General features: G+C 41.1%; 1 protein-coding gene across 4 annotated transcripts in view; it reads right to left on the reverse strand.

Moving 5' to 3' along the window:
- Window positions 1–18911: 18911 nt before the first annotated feature.
- phkb (phosphorylase kinase, beta) overlaps window positions 18912–20669 on the reverse strand; it is a 93786-nt gene continuing 92028 nt past the window's right edge. For all 4 annotated transcript variants that reach the window (XM_076736740.1, XM_076736818.1, XM_076736913.1 and 1 more), the window contains one exon: window positions 18912–20610. In XM_076736740.1, the coding sequence (XP_076592855.1) occupies window positions 20473–20610 (138 nt within the window). In that variant the 3' untranslated portion in view covers window positions 18912–20472. The remainder of the gene's footprint in view (window positions 20611–20669) is intronic.

Consider the following 20669-nt stretch of genomic DNA (forward strand, 5'->3'; position numbering starts at 1 on the left):
ATGAGATGCTGTGCTCCAATATCCATAAACAAGACGTTATCAAAACTGCAGTCACAGACTGTCACATGATAGCACTGATTTGCATCTCAGGGAAGCCTGTCACTAGGATTATTTTTCATATTTAAAAATACTTGTCTACTTGGGATTGTGCATTTCATAAGCAAACAAAGTAATATCTGATTATCACAGATGCATCATGTACTGCGTGTAGCATCACATGACATGAATGACATCACAAAGTTGGCAGGCAGTTGCAGTGACTCTTGAAGCTTCTGTGGCAGGACAGTCTGCTGATGAAGCTTGGCGGTGACTTCAGAACACGAGCAGTACACTGCTGACTTGTGTGGGACGGACAGGGTGTGCAACCTGAAGTGAAGGCTTGTGCGGCAAGAAAACAAAGTGCCAACTGTTATTCTACCAACCGCATGGTAAACAATGAAGACTGGTATATTTCCATTTTTCTCTGCATGGATGGATGCATATACAAAGATTACTGTGCTGACTTTGCCAAGTTGTGAAGAACTTAATTTCACTTCTGGCCTCAATGTTGGTTATATTTTTGCATTGTACAGTGATTTAGCATATTACATGCCTTCTTAAGGCACATTACCTGTTAGCTGCTAAAACACCCAGCGGTACTCAAAAACACTGTAATAAACAACTGTCTGAACAAGCCTTTGCCCACTTGACAAACATAAAGTGTTTGCTTAAAATGCAGGGTTCAAAGGATTGCAGTGGATTCTGACCGGGCGTGACTTCCTGAGGATATTAATGATGGCAGAATTAAAAGGTTGAAAATAAATAACAGGCTATGCTAACCAAAAGGACTGTATTCAACAGACAATGAAGGCAAAAGATTCTCAAGTGGAAAAAAAAAACGTGCAGCTCTACTTCCACACAGATGGTTCTGTTTATTTTAATTCTAGTTGAGTGCCAACGGAATGGCAAGCAGGGCTAAATGCAGTTTTTTGGAATGGGTCTTGACATCTGCTCTTGTGGAAGAAAAATTTACATTATTTGACAAAAGGAAAACCAAAAGCATGCATTTTAAGTCATTCAAATGTGTTCAGTCCATGAGAAATACAAAGAATACACGGAATTGATATAATCTGAAGCAGCGAGTACTCTAACATTGAACTGTGGACATTGAACATTGAACGATGATGGGTGTAAAGGCCATGGGATGGATTTATCATCACATTTACCATCAATCTCTAATGACCCAGATTCATATCCAGACTATTGACAACACACGTTTCTATGTTTTAACCTTCTACCCTTCAGGGCCATCTTGAAAATGTGACTTGTTCAGAGGGTTATCCAGCACAAACGTGAACCTGGCAACAATGTGATGTCAATGAGTTGGCCAATCAAACACACACACACACACACACACACACACAACAAGGTACTCCTTCAAGAATTCTCTTTCTGAATGAGACTTCAGCTTCTTAGCTATTAACTCACCCACCACAAAACTTATTTGCTTGTCCATTTGGAAAATGCAATTTGTTTTGTTGACAGTTGCACTGACATGATATCAGCCGCTACATGCATGTTGTGTTCAGGGAAAACAAGGAAGAACATGTTAGTCTACTATTTAGTGTTGTTTTCTTTATCGCTGAAAAAAATCATTTCTATTTTGTAGATCACCAGGCCGATCAAAGGGCCCAAAGGCCAGAGGTTCCCTGCCAATGTTTTGAAGTTAATGCCATTGAGATGGAGGATAAATGATGGCTGTGGTCATAGAGTATTCAAACCTTACTCATCTTGCTATATCAATTACTGAGACCAAGCTGAGGACCCGGGGGGTGAGGTGTGCTCCTTACCAGATCATTCTTGCAATGCACACCTTTGTTATTTGCCACCAAAAAAAAAAACAAGAGGATCAACATGATATCAACATATCTGTTGTTTTTTATAGAACGATCTGTCCAGCATTGGTGTTCATTCATTATACAACATTCTGAATTAGTGGTTTCCACTGTGAAAGATGCTATTCTGCCCTATGTGATTTATGTCGTTTGTGTCTCTGATGGAGAGCACATGTGAAAGCCTTAGAAAGTTTTAGAATGAGAGCAATGTGTCTTTTTCTCACCTGTAAATCACTGTAATGCTCTGAGCAGAGGCAGCTGTAAAACCACACTTAACAGATGAGTTCTCAGTTAAGATTTCACAGCCAATTCAGTCCCAGTTTAACAACAGCACTGAGGCACCAGAACACTCTTGAACACTAAAATACTGTGTTAAAACATGATGTTGACCCTTTTTCATCTAGTCATTACTCTACCATTCACCCATGTCGATGTTAAGTATGTGAACATAAAATCTGACACATTTTAATTCAGATTTAAGGGGAATTCAGAGGATGTTCAGTGAGTTATTGTTGAAGAGAAACATTGAGGATTTAAGGCTTTACTGTACTGTGGGAGGTTTCATCTCTCTGGTGGTTAAAGCTGAAAGTGATTTAATATCAGTAGGCTATCAAAGAGACAGAGAACTGAGGCTCATTTATAGACACCACAGCCAAGTCAACTAAAGAAAGCAGAGATCCTCTCTCTTCATAATCTTTCATAGGCTTGACTAATGAGGGTAATATAGCCATCAGTGTGACAATGGCTCATTATTTCTGTTGCAATGAGAGCCCATTGACCAGAGGCAGAGCAAGAATAATCCAGCTGCAAGCAGCTTTAAAGAAAAAAACCTGCGTTATTTTATATTCTTCATCATCATACGGAGCATTTAAACTCACCAATGACGCAACCAGAAGCTACTATTGTCTGCTCTCACAGAGCAGCTGCTGCTTTGAGAACATCATGCATCATTTTAAATATGACATATTTTGTTCCCTTTGTCCGAACATGCCTAAGAACACAACAATCACTGCAGCTAACACCGTATCAAAAGTAGTTATGATCTGCCCAATCTCCAGGCTAAGAGCAGTCGCAGCCTCTGACTTCTAAAGTACAAGGCCAAGTTGACAATAACAGCTTCTAAATGTGAGTGATTCATCAGCGGCTTTACAGGCTTTTCCTGGTTTCTGATGTGTTCTCCTGTCCGCAGAGAGGCTGCATGTCAGTGCAACCAAACACCAGCAACAGTAAATAATGACAACAAGGGTGACCGCCACGCACATGAGCTCATCCTTTGACAAGCCCCACCCACTCTACAGCTCAGTGGCGGGGAGCTTCAGAGTGGTGACACAGCTCCTCTGGTCATCTGTTACAATAGAGGCCGTGCCCGTTTCGTCTGATCCCACCGACCACTTTCAACTGCTGCCAGGACCACAGGAAGCCAGTCATCCTCAGAGTGCAAGTTTGTGTGTGGGAGGGAGGGGGTGTTTGTATGTGTGTGTGAGTGTGTGCATGAGTGGAAGTCCAGCAGGGAAGGGGGTCTCTTGTCTCTCAATTTTCCGCCCTGATTGGAGTGAATGAGTGGCCATTCTGTTGCTCAGCTGAATCTCTCCATCTCTCTTTTTCTTTGAGTTCCCAGTGTGGAGGCAAAATGACACACTCTTACAGCTCTAGACGTGACATCATCCCTGATGCTTGTTTACATGCCAAGGATGCACACTGCTGCAGACTACCTTCTCAAAGGTTTTAGATTTCATTAATTTAATGCTGTATAGTTGTACACAAGATATAGAGACGGGAAATATTATCTTCTGCTTTTCTGCTGAATTAGTTTTAATGGATTTTTGATGCCAATAAGCAATAGGCCAGTGGGGGTTTTTTTTAATAACATTAGTGATGGCAGCTCTTCAGTTATTACTTACACCTGTCTTTCAATATTTTCAACATGTCTCTTTTTGAGGAACCTTCATATTTTCCTACTATGTAAATATTGTCCTCGTCCTGTCCAGCCTATGTAACCCTGATAAGAGATAATGATATGTTTGTCTGAGTCCCCTTCAATTATTACTCTGTGCGCAAAGCATTGATCTTATTGGGCAGTAGCAGTGCACCGAACACTGAAGACTTTTGTACCTTGGGTTTGGCCTCTCAGGCCACACATGGGGTACCTACTTGTTGGGGTTGTATACATCCTGAGAGGAATACCTCCAGACACTATTCAGGGCTGTAAGGGGATTCAAAATGTATTTATCTATTGGGGTTAAGAAAATGTTTTATTAGGATGTCTGACAGTTAATATTCTCCTAACCAAGGTGCTTTTGTCATCTAAACCTAACCGCTGTGAGGAGGTGAACCCTGGATTCTGATGTCACAGTCCTGCACTTTGTACGCCTCTCCTCCACCCCAACCACCTCCCACAAATGCAGTGTTTCATTCCCTCAAACAAACATCGACTCCGAACATAATCCAGGCAGCAATTACGTTTCTCATCACTATGTAATTGTGAATGCAAATTAGATGTACAAACACGACAGGGTTGAGTGAAGACACAAATACAATCACTATGTTAATGCTTATGCAAAGCTGTGCATGCATTTCTGTTTAAAGTTCAAACAATGCATGTGCAGAAAAAAATCCCACTAATATTTCACTTAAGCGTGTAAATCTTTTATGCTTGATAGGAAAAGGCCAAAGTGAACACCAACAGTTCATGGACTGATGTCATGATGGGTCACTTTTTGTTTTTCAGCCGTGATGTCAGCAGCCCAGTCTGTTACACTAAATCTTTAACTTCCCGGTCTTACATGTAAGGAAGTGATGAAGTTGTGCTCAGCCTGTGACTCCCTCACAAAGCAGCCTGTGTCTGGGTAAATTATGAGCTCATGTTTCAAGCTGAACATGTATCTCACGACGTTCACTAATACATTACATCTAACAGGACGAGAAATTTTCTTTCAAATCTCTTCCTTTCAACTAAGCTGCTGCCTGCAGCAACCCTTATTAAATTACTGTATACATCAAGGCATGTTGGGTCTTGATGGTGTACATAGTGTGTGTGTGTGTGTGTGTGTGTGTGTGTGTGTGTGTGTGTGTAGAGCACAGACTTTACAAATTTTTACAGATTTGTTTTCACTGTAACCAGGGATTGACTTTAAATATGCCAGACTTCCACCTAATATGTCTTGAAATCCCTGTGAAAATTATGACTCAATCATCGCTCGAGGTAATGACTGTTTACACTCTGTTTTACAGTGTGGTTTTTTTAACAATCAATCTGTTCAGTGGGAGTGTTGACGCCCAGACTCATATCCTTTGCCCCAGGTCTTTTACTAATTTTCTTTAGCAAAGAACGGATGCGATAATGAGCCCTTGTGAAGTCCTTGGCCTGAAAACTTGGAGATCAGATAAACAGATATTCTTTGTAAAAGTTCTGCTAAAGGTGGAGGGCCAACAGTGAGAGGTTACATGGATTGGGGGTGCTCTGGCAAGCGTTTCGGCTCATATCCTCCCACACACCAGTGGCAAGAATCAAACCATGCAATTTTCATCATTTCATACACAGAAACACACACACATACAGGCAATTCTCCAGTCTCCAACATTTACCCTGCTGCACCACACAGGCTGATATGCACATTTCTAGTAAGCAAACATTACCCTCTGCATGCCTACAGCATTCATGGGGAGAATGAAAATATCAAAGCAGAAGCAGGAGCAACAGACGTTTAGGCAGACATGAGGAAACATAATGAGTGGTTGTTCGTAATGGTGTTGCCATTTTTAAATTGTGTTCAAAGTTATTTCTTTCCAGGTAGCAGGTATAAAATAAAATACCTGCCATGGCCTTATGTGGAGTTTGCACTTTTTCATCAATGAGACACGTGATCTGGGAAACCACTAAATTGAAGTTTGAAGTTCTGTGGCTGTCTATATCCCCTTTGATAAGAGAAATCCCCTCATCTGGCTCCGAGAGTCTGCATAAACATGCTTCACATGCATGCACAAACCCACAGACGCAGGGACCATTACCTGCTGTCAAACTGGAGAACAGTCGTTTAAAGATAATCATACCCAACAAACAATTTTCTGACAACTCTCATCTTGGATTACAAATGAGACAAGGTGCTCAAACTTCAAAAGAACAAAACACAATGCGATTCTTTCTGTGCTCTGACTGACAAGGAAAGATGAAAACATGAGTGGGAAGTAATACGTTAAATTCAAAGAGAGTGTTGCACATGTCTGACTCGTACACATCTCACACTGTGAGATGCTACACGCAAACAAAATAATGAGACAAAACTCAATAGCTGAGAGTACTGTTCCCCAAAAGGTCTTTTATCTGAGCTGGTCTTCATCGGCCCTCTTTATTAGTTCCAACTGGAGCACATTTGAGGATGTGATTAGATTCCTGACAATAGATTATTTTTATTCACAGCAGGTTGCTCTCCTCATATCGGTCACCACTCATTGTTTGACAGTGTGTGTGTGCATGTGTGTGTGTGTATGTGTGTGTGTGTGTGTGTGTGTGTGTGTGTGTGTGTGTGTGTGTGTGTGCGTGCGTGTGTGTGTGTGCGCGCGCGCGCGCGCGCGTGCTCATGTATTGCTCACGTTGTAGGGACAAAAATCTGTTTACACAGTCACATGTGGGGACTCACCTTACTTGTGGGGCCAAAATACAGGTCCCCACAATTTAGATCATTACATTTTAGGGTAAAGACTGAGGATAGGGTTACAGGTTAGGTAAGATTGGGTTAGGTATAGGGTTAGGAATAGGCAAGTAGTGGTTATGGCCAGGTTTGGGTAAGGGTAAATCCAGGAAATGAATGTAAGTCTATGTAATGTCCCCACAAGTGATGAAAACCCCCTTGTGCGTGTGTGCGTGTGTGCGTGTTTTTTTTTTTTCCAAGCTCCAGGGATAAGCAATGGATTGTGTGGTGATGATGTGTCATGGCTAAAGTCAAAGGTGCAGGTCACATCATGCCCAGAGAGAAGAAAGTTAACCGAGGATAACACACACTTTCTTCCAATAATCAACCATTTGAGTCATTAGGCCAGTATTTATTGTCTGAGTTCGCTGTCCCTCTGGTTGAAAACAGTGATGTCAGTGATGTACTGACACACCCTGGAGTACACTCCTGCATCACTGCAGCAGGTGAGAAGTTAAACCACTGGTGGTCAACAAAAACAAGACTTGCAGTAGCAGCTGTTCAGGTGCTCTTTAAAATTCAATTTTAACGATTGTCTTAACATATTTTCTGAGCATTCATATGTGTAGGCAGACGGCTGGCTTTGCCTGAGGAAGACACTCAGTTATTACAACTACTAGTTTATTGCCCTGACTGCTGTTTGTGTTACTATTACCATTTCTGCCCATACATACTGTGAGTAGGCTACTGTTTGAAAAGTATGTAAGAGCAATTGACAGCTGATGACAGTCATCTATACTGTACGTGCTGCATTATGTTTTATACTCAACCTACAAAAATCAAAGTGCAGACTTACATGGGTGAGTCACAACAAACATCATTTCAGTGTATGCATAAGCCTGCACACAAATAAAAACACTGTCTCGCTCTAAACAAGTGATGCTCAACTGGTCTGGCTTCAGGACCCACCATCACCCCTCAATGACAAGCCGCGACACGAATAGACAGCAAAGGCCCATGACCCACTGAAAACGGGTCTGCGACCCAAAAGTGGGTCGCGTCCCACCAGTTGAGAATCACTGCTCTAAACTTTATGTTTGACATCGTTGCAGCTACATTTTGTTCAAAGTATGGACACACATGCTGCAGCAAGACTGCAGTTCACAGAGCAGAGAAAATCAAAATCACCATTTAACAATTGACCTGAGTCAGTCCATCGCTTTAAAGATTGGACTTCTCCCCAGCAGCATTTGTGAATGACCTGCACCAATGTTATGTTTCTGAAAACAGAGCAAGCCGCAAAACAAAATTGAAGCCTATGGCCTTATTTCAGAGGAACTGTTTGTACAGAGCGAATGCAGCCTTTTCAAAAAGACACAGTTCATCAGATCAAATGAATTCTAATTGGCACCAAGGGACAGCAGAAAGTGGTATGGTAATTTTTGTACTTTTGTTTCATTCAAAAGCTGCACAGTGTTGGCAGAGTACAGGCAGCTGTACAACCTGAGTATAAACATGGCTCTTTAATCAGTTATTCATAGCATTCCTGCTGCTTCAAGGCCATCCTTGTTGGCAAACACTGCTTTGTAAACCAACAAAAGTGCACTGCAAAGAATCAGTGTATAATGAAGCTGTTATTAGAGTATGCATACAGCAGCTACGCTTTTGATACACACTAAAGAACCAATTAGCAGCAGACAATTCTTAGGGTGCACAGGACCAGGAAATTAAAGCACTTAAAAGGTTCAGGCAAGCAAGAAATACAAATGTGGCTTATTTTCTCACCCGCCCTGTATTCACTATAGAGGGAAGTGAGAGCTAATTAGTCATTTTTCACACATTTTACTGAAGAAAACGTCAGTTTGGTTTCACTATGGAATTTACTTATTAATTCTACACATATTACACACATATTGTACATCTGCGCCCAGTGAATCTAACAATATGCAGTGCTAAAACAGGCTAAACCTGTACTTCACAGACAATAAGGCAGCATCCAGGCCAGCTGATGATCCTTCTTGTTACAGTGCAGTAACATAGTGACGAGCTATTGATTCCATTTGAGTTTGAGGACTTAGTTACTCTGCACTGTGCTTAGATTTGTGCATTTTCAAACAGCATGTTTCACTTTTAACATCACATGAGAAAAGGATTTTAAGACCTTGAATGAGGGAAGGAACAAATGCCATTGGTGAATATAAAGCTATATCAGGTTAAGAGTTGGTTGGGGCTGTAAATGAGAGCCAGACAGGGCGGCTAACACCACCTTGTACCTTCTTACAGCGTGTCCACGTCGTGTCCATCTCACACGACACCTCCCATGTAGCCATCCAGCATCCAATAGCAGCTTCCATAGGGGGGAATTATTACATAGTGGATGCACTAGATTCACAGATGATGACACATGGTAGAACAGTCATTTTTGTTATTGTTGGTTGTAATATTATATATTTTGTATATAGGTGTATAAAATGTGTTTTTTTTTTACTGTAAGTCATGAACTTTTCAACTAATTGGTAAAACTCTTCTATGTAGCACTGAAGCTCTAAAAATGCATCACCCAGGTCTTACACTCTTTTGCCTTTTGCATAATGCCTTTTTAATGCCTTTGCCTTCTCTCATAAGCTACTGCGGGAGAAGATGGGGCGGAAAGGCCCCTGACAGACATTTACAGACTAGAGCAATTCATTCTCAGTCATCACCCATAACCCACTGCTTGCCTGTCCAAAATAAAGGTCAGAGTGGCCACACATGGACAGAAAAACACACACACATACTTGGGGATTTGGAGTGTGGCTAATTAAACAACAGATTATCTGAAGAAAGAGTGTCCGAAGGCAGATTGATTCCTCCTGTGACCCTCTCAGCCTGGTTATACCTTTCATCTGTTGAAAGCATCAGCTTTCAAATCTTTTTACAGCAAGAGAAAAGGCACTTTTCAGGTTGAAAAACTGCATGTGCACTCTTCATTGCAGCAGTATTTCCACAGGAAGCCAGAGAGGACAGGATCACTATGGTTTAACTAGAGACTATGACTAGAGATTAATACACCTGTTAGCTTTGAACCATTTGTTCGTTTGATTTGTCTAATTGTGTTCATATTATCTAGATGAAGGATGTTATTGGCCATTCATGTGTTGATGTCAGAGTGGCAGTTTACATTTACAATATCAACCTCAAGGTTAGTTACCATCTGCATAACACTGGAAACTAATAAATTCCATAATTGAGCATGAGAAGCTCTGGTGGAAGCACTTACAAGCTAAACCCCAGGAGGCCGAGGACCGAGCTCTGTGGCATGTGCAGTGCTGATTCTCTGAGAGGACACAAAGACTTTAGAATGTAATTCATCACTATTGATACAGCTGATGCAATATTGAACCATTTGGCACAAAAAAACAGTTCACAAGAGTAGAAAAAGAAGAATAAAACATTTCATCAGATGTTTCAAGAAACCACAACTGAAAAGTCTCGCAGCTAAGAAGTTGTTGTACAGACCCATGATTATTACTTTAAAGATTTTTCTTTAAATTGCAAACAGTACAAAATTCTCCCAGATTTACTCTGCTTGTTTTCTAATCTCTGAAAATTCCCCTCAAGAGGACATCCATAGAACCACTGGTTTATTTTTCATTTTCTTTATTTTGAGTGCAATCACAGAACTTGGAGGAGGGCATGTTGAGCAAGATGACTTCTCCTTGTAAGAGTCACAAACATTTCCATAGTATAATATGCAGCGCTGTTTTCTGTGTTACTGATCATAAAATCAGCAGATTTATTAGCAGGCCCAAGTGACCAACATTTGATTATTTCTACCACTGTAAGAGACCACATACTACAAACCATCAACTAATACAGGCAATCGCTCTGTCTGTTACATTTGTGGCTGTCTATCCCCATCTTGTGGCCTGCTTTGATACTGCGAGGAGATGAACCATATAACAGAAAAGGATGGCTACAGTAATGTGGTACTTCAGTGATTACTTGGATGCTTTCTCTGTCTTCCTCGGTAGTGTCAGAGGTTAGGTCAGCTGCAGAAAAGCACACACAATACATAAGAGGTTCATTTACATCTTACGCCTCAGGCATTTAGATGAAGGTCTCATCCAGATTCAAATACAGTGAGAATACATTTTAAATCCAAGATCAGGAAAATTCACAAAAATAACAAACTCAAAGGCCAGAGACTGAGTGCCTGTATGATATCCATTTGATGTAGGGATATTTGTATATGACAGAATGCTAAAATAAATAAATAAATAAATAAATATCTCTCTGATGTGCTCTTTACATGTGCTCAAATCTTATTTCTTCAGTGAACATTTTCAAATGTGCATATACGCATATAAAACACCACACAAGCAGTATTTTTGTCAGGGCTACTGTCTCAGACGGCATTTTATTGTACAGCTATTGTATTTTACTCTCCATTTTTTGCTTTTTTGCCCCCCCACTGTTACTTTTGCCACTGCTTGACTCGGTATCCCCACAGGGAACAGTAAAATGTTCTCATATCTCATCTTAACAGAAATATTTATGGTACAGAAGGAGCCAGACAGTGAAGCAGAGAGACAGATAGTCAGTCGGGTCCAGACAGATGAATGAACTGACATGCAGAGAGAAAGATGATGTGGATAAGAAGGGAAGTGAAGGTAAAAGAGCTATGATCAGCTGACGGTGTTGGTCAAGCGCCAACATGACACCAGCAGATGTGACGCCGTTTAAAGCAGCACGTCACCCTCCTTGTGGGTGTTGTGGAAGACAGATAGCTCAGCAGACAGCTCGTCCTGCCCCAGGGCGAGGCTGATTTATAGGGTAGACTTACTGCACGGTCAGGGCAGGGGGGAGAACGGGGTCCCTTGTTTCAGCACCACTCATACTGTGTGCATATTGAGCTCTTAACTTTGTACACAAACTTATGGAATTATGTCTATCTTTGGTATAACTTCTTTTGGGGGATAAATCAAATTAGAACACTGAATAAAAGATTTGTTGTTGTTGTTGTTGTTGCTGTGTGCAATGCATGGACTCTGACCTGATGTTGCCATATTGTGGTATTCCTCTGAAGGCATACTGTATGCATGTTTGACCACACAGGTCAGAGTGCAAGCTCAGCTATTTTACCTCTGGAAAAGGTGGGAGTTCAGCTGCCCTTACTCAGTTGTTTGCTGAAGTAAGTAAAATAGCTGCTTTGTTTGTAGTGGTTAGTACAGCATGCACATAGAGGGAGGCAAAGAAAAAAGTCTATGCTTGGGTTTACTTTTTTTAAAAAGTAAAATAAGACAAAGGTAAAGATCTTGTTTGTATAAAACTGACAGTGTCTGCTTTAGAGCACAGTTTTCATATAGTTTTCATATGTGAGATTTACTCGAAGCTGCATTAATCAGTTTTTGATGGCCACTTAGAGACAGAATATGAGCTGAAACACAACATCAACAGATTAATACCTTATAAAGCTGATATAGTATATGGTTGCCTATTTATACATCCAACAGACACAGAGGAACATTAACACTCATTTGGAGTCATGCTTGTTGCCATCAGGCAGACCTACGTCCAGTGCTCGATCCCTATTATCTTTGGTCTCCACCCATTCCTGAAGGAAATATCTGGCTCTAAACTGCTAAACGCTGCACTTTGTTAACCAGCTAGTCACTGTGTCTGTCAGTCATTTGGTGACTGACACTGAGTGACACTGAACCACAATGGGAAGTGCTAACCTTAACCTTAACCTATACTCTGCGCTTTAATCAATGCAAGCAACACCTTTCACGTTACACAGAGTCATTTGATGCACTCTTGATGATTAAATATTGTTTCAGAGCAGCTTTCAGAAAATACACGTGAGGATTTGATTCACCTACCACAACATATCTTTTTAATGCAGGAAATGGGAAATTTTATATAACAAGCAGCATATGCAATGGAGCATTCCAGTACTGAAATTGCAAAAATACTTAATGACAACATTACTAAATATATTTTCCATATTTTTTTTAATTAGAGAAGTGTGACGTGGACAGAGGTGTAGAAGACAACTAATAGACAGATATTTGCAGCTGTTAGCTTCTAATTACTTTAATGGTGCCTACTATAACTGCCAAAAGCCTCTCGAGCACAGCACTGAACTGAGGCCCTGCACCAACTGTAAATCCTCCACGAGACGTGAACCGTCTATGGAATTGGACTTTTATTTTGCAGAATACAGAAAACTGGCTGGTTCAGTAATCCTGAAACAAAGCAGTAGCACATAGCATGTCAGCAGTTTTTGTTGCATTCTGCCATAATAGTAATCCAACATTACACAAAGCAGACAGAATTACGTCCTTCCTCCACGTCTCAGGACTTCATTCACTTCCCTTGTCTCCATTGCAAAATTTACATTAGGTTTCCCGTGCATTAACCACATCCTCAGAAAGGAGCGGGCCAGGTTTCTTTCCAGGCTTCTGTCTGGATTGAATTCACTTTTGTCCCACACTCCCTTTTTCTCTCTGTCAGCCTCCTGCTGCGAGGGGTTTCTCTCTGACAGGGTCAGGGGCTTTGGTACTTCCCCCAGTCTCCTTGCACATTTCCCATCGTTTGCAGTCTGAACTGCTGCTGAGATACACACACCGCAGGAGGTTGAACATGAATGTCCTTCATCCTCCTCCTCTTTCTTTTCTCATTTCCTGCTCCCAGTCTTTCAGATGTCCCGTCAGCCTGCATCAGCCTTCTGTAATACTGCACATCTGCCACCTTCTCTTACATTTCCTCCTTCTACATCTCTTCTTCGTTGTCATCCTCCCTGTCTCTCTCCACCTTCCTTCCTCACCTCCTCCTGTCCTCCTCTGTCAATGTGCAGAAAGCATTAACCCTCACTTGGGTCTGGCCCTGGGCAGTAGAGAGGATTAAATTTCCCCAGAAGGGTAACACTTGTCTGAGAAGTGTCCAGACTGAAAGATGGTGTTGGGATATCCATATTAATCTCACCTCCATCTGCCTGCAGTTGTCTCACTCTCGATACAGAGAGACATGGGAGACAGGGAGTGTGTGAATGGGAGATCTGTTTACTCTGTCGTTAATCTCTAAAACTTGACATAAAGCAGAAAGCTTTTTTTTTTTAACTCTGCTTTTAGTCAAACTGTGTTTTTAAAGTGGAAGATGGTTCCAAATCCCAAAATGAAGCCCCTAATTTTGGTGAAATGTAACAAAATTTAAGACCATCCAGTCTATATTTTGTCAATACTTCGGGTTATGGCTAAACATTCTACCTGCTCAACATCAGCACATTAACATTTGCAGCTTCTGGAATGAAACCAAACTGTCTTCTGTTTGTTTTACAGGCAGTCTAAAACATTTTCCTGATGGCATAAACTCAAAGTAATAACAAAGTACATTTCTGGGCTCACTGATAGTCTCTATTTGAGGCTTGTTCAGTATTAAGCTGTGTGAGGGATGATGTGCGTTCATCATCACTGTGATAATCATCATGATCACCACCTCTGATAAGGACATATGCATGTGTTACTATGCACAAAATGTCCAAAAAGACAAGTATTTTCAAGTGAGCTACTTATGGTGACAGTCAGGCTTACTGTGGAGAGATCAATTGGAGTTGTGTTTTTATGGAAGAAAATGAAATGAATTAGACCAAGCTATTGGTGTTGTTTCAGTTTAACCTGCATGTTGAGAATTACTGGCAATTGTGAAAGTGCATTTGATACACTATACAATATTTCGGTCAGCGCCTTTGCAATAACCCGATGGCATGCTTGAAAGTGGCACTGAGCTTGTTACCTTTTAATTACGCAATGGATTGGTGCCCGAAAATGCCGGCAAGCATGTTTGTAATGGAGTCCCAAAACACAAAAGTGTTTGTATTGAGCGTGGTCACCCCACAGAGCAAATTTCATTTCACTCACATTCGCCAACAAGTTAGACTCTCAAAAGGCCACATCAGCTGTAAATTCACACTTGGCCAAAATTGTAAGTGTTGGCCCCACATACAGAACAGTAAAATGTCTACGTCTATGCATCTAATCCCATCTGAAGACAAGATTCACAGATTTGTCATGGACCTGTTGAGTTATAGCTCCTTTCAAGAATTTGTTTAAACACCATGAAATCACTCCACTGCTTTTTGGATCAGCTGACACAGGTCTTCACCACATCACGTACTTTGCTATTTATCTCATCATGTTGCCATAACATCTGAATTGTTCCCTTCATGGCAGGGTAATGTGTCCACTGATTACATTTACAATAAAACAATAAAACCATGAGCTCTTTGCTGCCATAAATGGTTTGAGCAACTTCATTGGATTGATATTGAAATCTCTCTTTTAAAAGTCTTTAACCTCTTAGCTACATGTGTCTCATGTTGCACATTTGTTTAGCCATGATTAAAGACAGAGACAATATGGCTTAGCAGTCAAGGTCTGTGTTTCTCTGTTGAGACTATGTGGCTGGGCTTGCTGCCATCGCTGATATGAGATGTTGAGTGATGTGTGTCACCTTGGCTGTCTTGATGACAGATGCTGAGTTATGGGGCCACTGCAACACCAGTGTGTCATAACAATGTTTCAGAGAGTCACAATGCACTGCTGTCCTGCTGCCCTTCAGGAGACATCTGCTCTTTAATTGCACATATTAATGCAATGTCATCTTTGGCTGCTGTGCTAAACCGCACTGACTTTCTAACGTTGCCATTTGTTGGGCTGTGTCGTATGATTTCTGTAACTTACTGAAACCAACAATCTGATATTCGTCCCAGGAGGAATTAGCATTATTTTGATCTTCATATGATGATCATGATTGGTTGTGATTTATTGTTTTCATTATTGTTGTTATTGGATATACTTGGATATACTGTATGTGCTTTATCCAAATGTTTCTTTTGGCTCTCTGTTTCTGATAATAAACCATCTGCTGTTGATCTGCTGGACTGGTTTTGAGTTGTGTGTAACAATGTGAGTGACGTCAACCTCCTTTTAAGTCAGTATGATGCTTCACGTCAGCCAGCATCTGGCAGCCACATACAAGAATCAGCTACCGCTATCAGTTTTCTAGGTTCCACTAATGGAAGGGGAACTAGCGTCTACGTTACCACCAAACCAGCATCTGCAGCAGAGCTGTGTACAGCTTTGACCACCTGCAGTGACCTCAGGCTCATATCAATTGATTCAACATTTACAGTAAAAGGCTGTGAGAACTCTTGTGTTCACTGAGCACTGTCACACCCCAAGAAAGGAGAGGAAAATTAAGACAGAGTGGAGAGACAGTTTCTTCTAAATAATAGGATGCACTGTCAAGTCACAAGTAATTCCAATGAGCTAAATGCTAATATGAGCATGCTAACGTGCTCACAGTGACCATTTCAACATGTTTAGTTGTTTATTGTTTAGCAGGTGTAATGTTTACCACAGTCACCATCTTAGTTTAACATGTTAGCAGAGTAACATTTGTCAATTACCATGAAACACAAGTTACATTTTAGGCTGATGGGAAAAGTATTGGACAAATTGAAATTTTGACCTGATGATGGTGCTATGAAAAGTGAGCTGATTACCAGAAAATTTCATGCAATCAGAGCATTCAGGCACAGCGCCGCCATCTGTGGAGGATAATGTACTAGCTGTCATTATCTGTCATTGTTACTGAGTTGAATGGGTTGAGACTACCTAGCTTGACAAAGGTTGGAATCCTCCAAAATGGTCAATTTTCTGTTGATAACATCACATTCCTAGTCCCTATAGTGAGACATTTAAAACCAAAAATGTGAGTGTCATGATGGCGCTGGAAGAAAAGTTGGGATCATCAAAGTTGTCATTTTTGGGAGCCTGAAGCGTCTGTAAAAATTTCATGACAATCCATCCAGTAGTATTTCAATCTGAACCAATGAGGTGAACTGACTGACCAACATTACCATTTCTAGAGCCACACCACTAGCATGGCTAAAAACTGACAAAAAGGATTTGTCAGAAAGACCACCCACCACACTGAATTCTTTAAAGTAACCACTGACTTGTATACATGATATATGACAACGACCTGTGGATCGGCTATATAATTCCCCAGTGGCTGGCTGCCTGCAGACTAAACACATTATAATGGCGCTTTATCTACAGTCTGGCAGTCACTCACGTCTCAAATCCAGATAAGACCAAGGGAGGAGGCAGTGGATGTCTTACTATATTATAGCAGGAGGTGTGATAGACGAGGGAAAGCTGTGCTCGCCGCCATGGGAGAAGACTCCTCTGTTCAGCAGTCAATCAGAGCACACCATATGAGTATGTCATCTGTGATTATGATGCCTAACGGTTATCTCCACATTGACAACACGCTTCCAGAGAAATGTATGCTAGCAAGGCTGTGGGATGTGTGTATATATGACAACGTGTGTGTGTGTGTGTGTGTGTGTGTGTCAGACAAGAAAAGAAAGAAGAAAATAAAGAGAGGAGAGATATGCACACATGAGGAATGCTTTCTCACAGCTGCAGTTCATTTATCTCTCATTTTAAGACTCAGCCCTGTCTGTAATTCCCCTGATTTGCTGACTAAACACATTTTAGTGTGAAGGAGGTGACTCATGTCATCTTATCCTCCCTTTACTCACACCCTTGTAAGTGTATAGCCCCCAAATCTAGTCGAATCTAATCTAACTACCAGTTTCGCAACCGTATTTTTATTGTATTTTCCACAGTCTTGGCATAAAATATTGTAAGGCCACTGAGGCCTCTGATCTCTGCTCTGCTTACTGCTGATGGTTCATGTTCCTCCTTGTTTGTCCCTGTTCAGCCAGACAGCAGGGCCTCCTGCCAACTCCCACCTGTTTGTTTTTCTCGCGACTGACGAGACAAAGCCAGTCTGGCCACTCACCTCGTGTGCCCTTTGGCCAGGAAATATCACAGCAATGTGAAGCCGAGGTGAGACCTCACCTGTTTTCTGAGTTGAGTTACGGTACATTAATTATGGGTGGAACAGAGGAAATGCTGTCTGCTTTTTCTTTCATTATTTCTTTAAGGATTCATCCATTGATCCGCAGCGCTCACCTTTTTATCCATCACCCCATTTACATATCACATACTGCAGATTTGAAAAGAGCACAAGTCAACTGTGAGGAAGTACTGCAGACACAATAACACAACTGGCCATGAATATGAATCCACATCATTGGGCTCCACAAGTATTATCTTCCATTTAATATTCACTGTGATGTATTTTATGAAAAAGTATTACCTCAGATCATCTTGAATAAAATACCCAGACCATATAAAATTCATTTATTGAACTCTGCTGCATCCTAGTGGACTGATGAAGGTATAAACTCCTAAGCCACAGGCAAAAAATGTCTCCACTAGAACACCAGTGAAAATATCCCCAGTCACTGCATCGGACTGCTTTTTAGTCTTGTGTTTGTTTTTTATTGAGTTGGCACTGGGGAAATTGAAAATCTCTGATTATAGATGGTCATTTAGCATTGTACTCCCATAAAGTCCCATAAAGACTCGTAAAGGACAGATTTCAAAATAATCATCAAAATCAAGCAGCAGAAGACAAAATATTCATACACTATTCTGCACTTATCAGAAGCTATAACAAGATTGGGCTGGGGACATTTTCTTGAGAGCTACATAAGAGACATCATACAGGTGTCTTCACAGTATAAGCAGTGCTCCTCTTACGTAGTAATCTACCTTTAAGGCTAAAATAGAATAAAAATAATTCCATTCCAAGGTGTATAAATAGTTAACAACAAATATAAAAGACTAAACAAAAACATTTTTTCCAACACATCTGCCTTCTCTGTGGCTCTTCCTCAATTTTCTTCTCTCTTAAAAAGGTTTGTCTCAGTGTGGAATCGAGGGTCTAAAACCAGAGGGTGTCGTATGCAGTAGAGGATGTAAAGCCCCTTGTAGCAAATTGTGATTTGTGATATTGGACTATATAAATAAAATTGACTTGGCTTGACAAGAGATGCAGTTTAACAAGACAGGCAAGATCTCCTCTCAGCAGCATGCAAGTTGATTTGAATATATTGAGTGTGAGGCAGAGCTCATTTATCTTCTCCTCTGGCTCTCGCCCACCTCTCCACCTCTCTGCCAGTCAGTCGGTGTTGCAGGCGGCACACACAGCCTCATTGGCGTGATGCAGATTGATAAGGGGTTCGGGCAACATAAGTGGGTGTAACTGGCAGGATTCGATACAATGCCAAACACACCCCTCAGGGCTGCTGCAGTCACGCTTCATTTCTGCTGCAGTTTTTGCCAAGAAACAAGAGACTTTGGGCTTCATGTGAAGTAATTATATGTCTGTGTTTCATATTCACTTAACTGTAGAATAAAAGGGAAAGGATGTTCCAGAAGCAGTTTAACCGTACCCACAAATACAGCTTATAAAGGCGATTAAAAAGGGACTCTGAGGGGAAATGTTTATCGTTTCCATGATTATTTTATTCTTTGAAATGAAAGTGAAAGTTTTGAGTTAAAAATACTTTTTTGAACATTGTTAAACAACACACACACACACACAGTGACAAGGGTGGGCAGATTCATCACAGTGATGATAGTTAGAGAGGCACGCTTTAAAATAAGTGAGTCTTGTACCATTTCTACCTGAGGATGGCAACAAAACAGCATTTTCCACTGGGACCTCAGTCCCAGGACTTCAGATGAGCAGTAGTCATTGTCATGCAGGGCCCTACTGTGCAAAACAGGCCTCTCAGAAACTATTTTGTAGCCTATAACACTCAGAGAAACCTTCACAATGGTTATGGCAGACAGTGCCTATTCTCATGCAGCAGGTTGTGCATGCATCAAGATAAGAGGACAAAGAGGAAGAAGGAAAAACTCAGCACAGTACAACAAACACCTCACTCTGAAATGGATGTATTTTCAGCTGAATAATAGACTGTGTAATTCACTATTACATCCAAATATTTTAGTATGTGTAGCGGTTCTCAGACCACCTGATGCCAAAGAGCCACAGACAGTTTAGAAGAGGATAAACAATCACGTCAAGATAAAATCTGATGAAGATTCATTGCATCTCGGAAATAATGGCAGACTTAATCGCTTTTTATATCTGATGATATATGACACATTTTTAAGGCCACTGGGAGCCAAATGCATGAATTTGAGAACCACATTACTCACACTACTACACAGCCTTGAACTGACTAATTGCTGGATAACAGCTGTAGGTTACTGCTGGTGAGGTATAGTCTGTTACATCTGAGCCCCTGGTTCACTGAACAGACCTCTTAGCGTCATCACTTTTAAACACCTGACAGCCAGGACACACACCATTTAAATGTGATTTCTAAGCAACACTAACAATGAAAGAAAAAAGGTGGACATGTTGGGAAACATGCTGATTCACTTTCTTACAGAGAGGAAGACGACAAGATTGATATCATCTCATGTCTGTATGATCAATATGAAGCTAAACTGAACTGAACTCAGGCAACAGAAAGATGTGTAGTGTAGAGGTAAAGCAAGAGTTTAGGTGCTACTGAGTTAAGCTACTGGTGAATGTATGTATCAACCCTCAGAACAAAGTCCAGACCTGCTAATCTGTGGTACCCAGGTAAAGGATGACAGAACAGCTATGTGGCAATGTTAGCTTGTTTTGTGGCATTCGATATGACAAGCCACCAAATGTAATTCTATTGAGATCTTAATGTGAATAAACAGTATAGATGGGATATTAAACTCTGGCAAAAAAAAAGAAAAGACTGGTGGATGTTTTTTAACCTCTGGAGCAAACTGCAGACTACTTTACGGCAACTTAAACTTCTGCTCACAGATTCTACTGTTGTTGAGGAAAAAGTCCAGGAAAAATGCAGTTTACAGGAGTGGGAAGAGTCCTGCCAAAGGGAGGATTGGAGAGGTTAGAGGTGATCCTCTGAATACATGTGATGGATGCTCTGTAGTCCTCGCTGAACAATTTGATGACTACACTGCAGCAGTCTGGGATTTAGGGGAGTAAATCTAGCTAACAGAGCACGGGTCATCCTTGCAGGGCTTGACATCCCCTTGCAGCAACTGGACCATAACAGCCTTAGTCAGGTAGCTGGAGGTGCCTTTCTTTCCCATTGGTGGTGTGTTGTAGAATGCCTCCATGTCATCCTGGCAGAGAAATAAATGAAAAATGACCTCTGATAAGATTAGTAGATGTGTTTTCAAGT

The sequence above is a fragment of the Chaetodon auriga genome, chromosome 1, assembly GCF_051107435.1.
Source record: "Chaetodon auriga isolate fChaAug3 chromosome 1, fChaAug3.hap1, whole genome shotgun sequence".
Lineage (NCBI taxonomy): Eukaryota > Metazoa > Chordata > Actinopteri > Chaetodontiformes > Chaetodontidae > Chaetodon > Chaetodon auriga.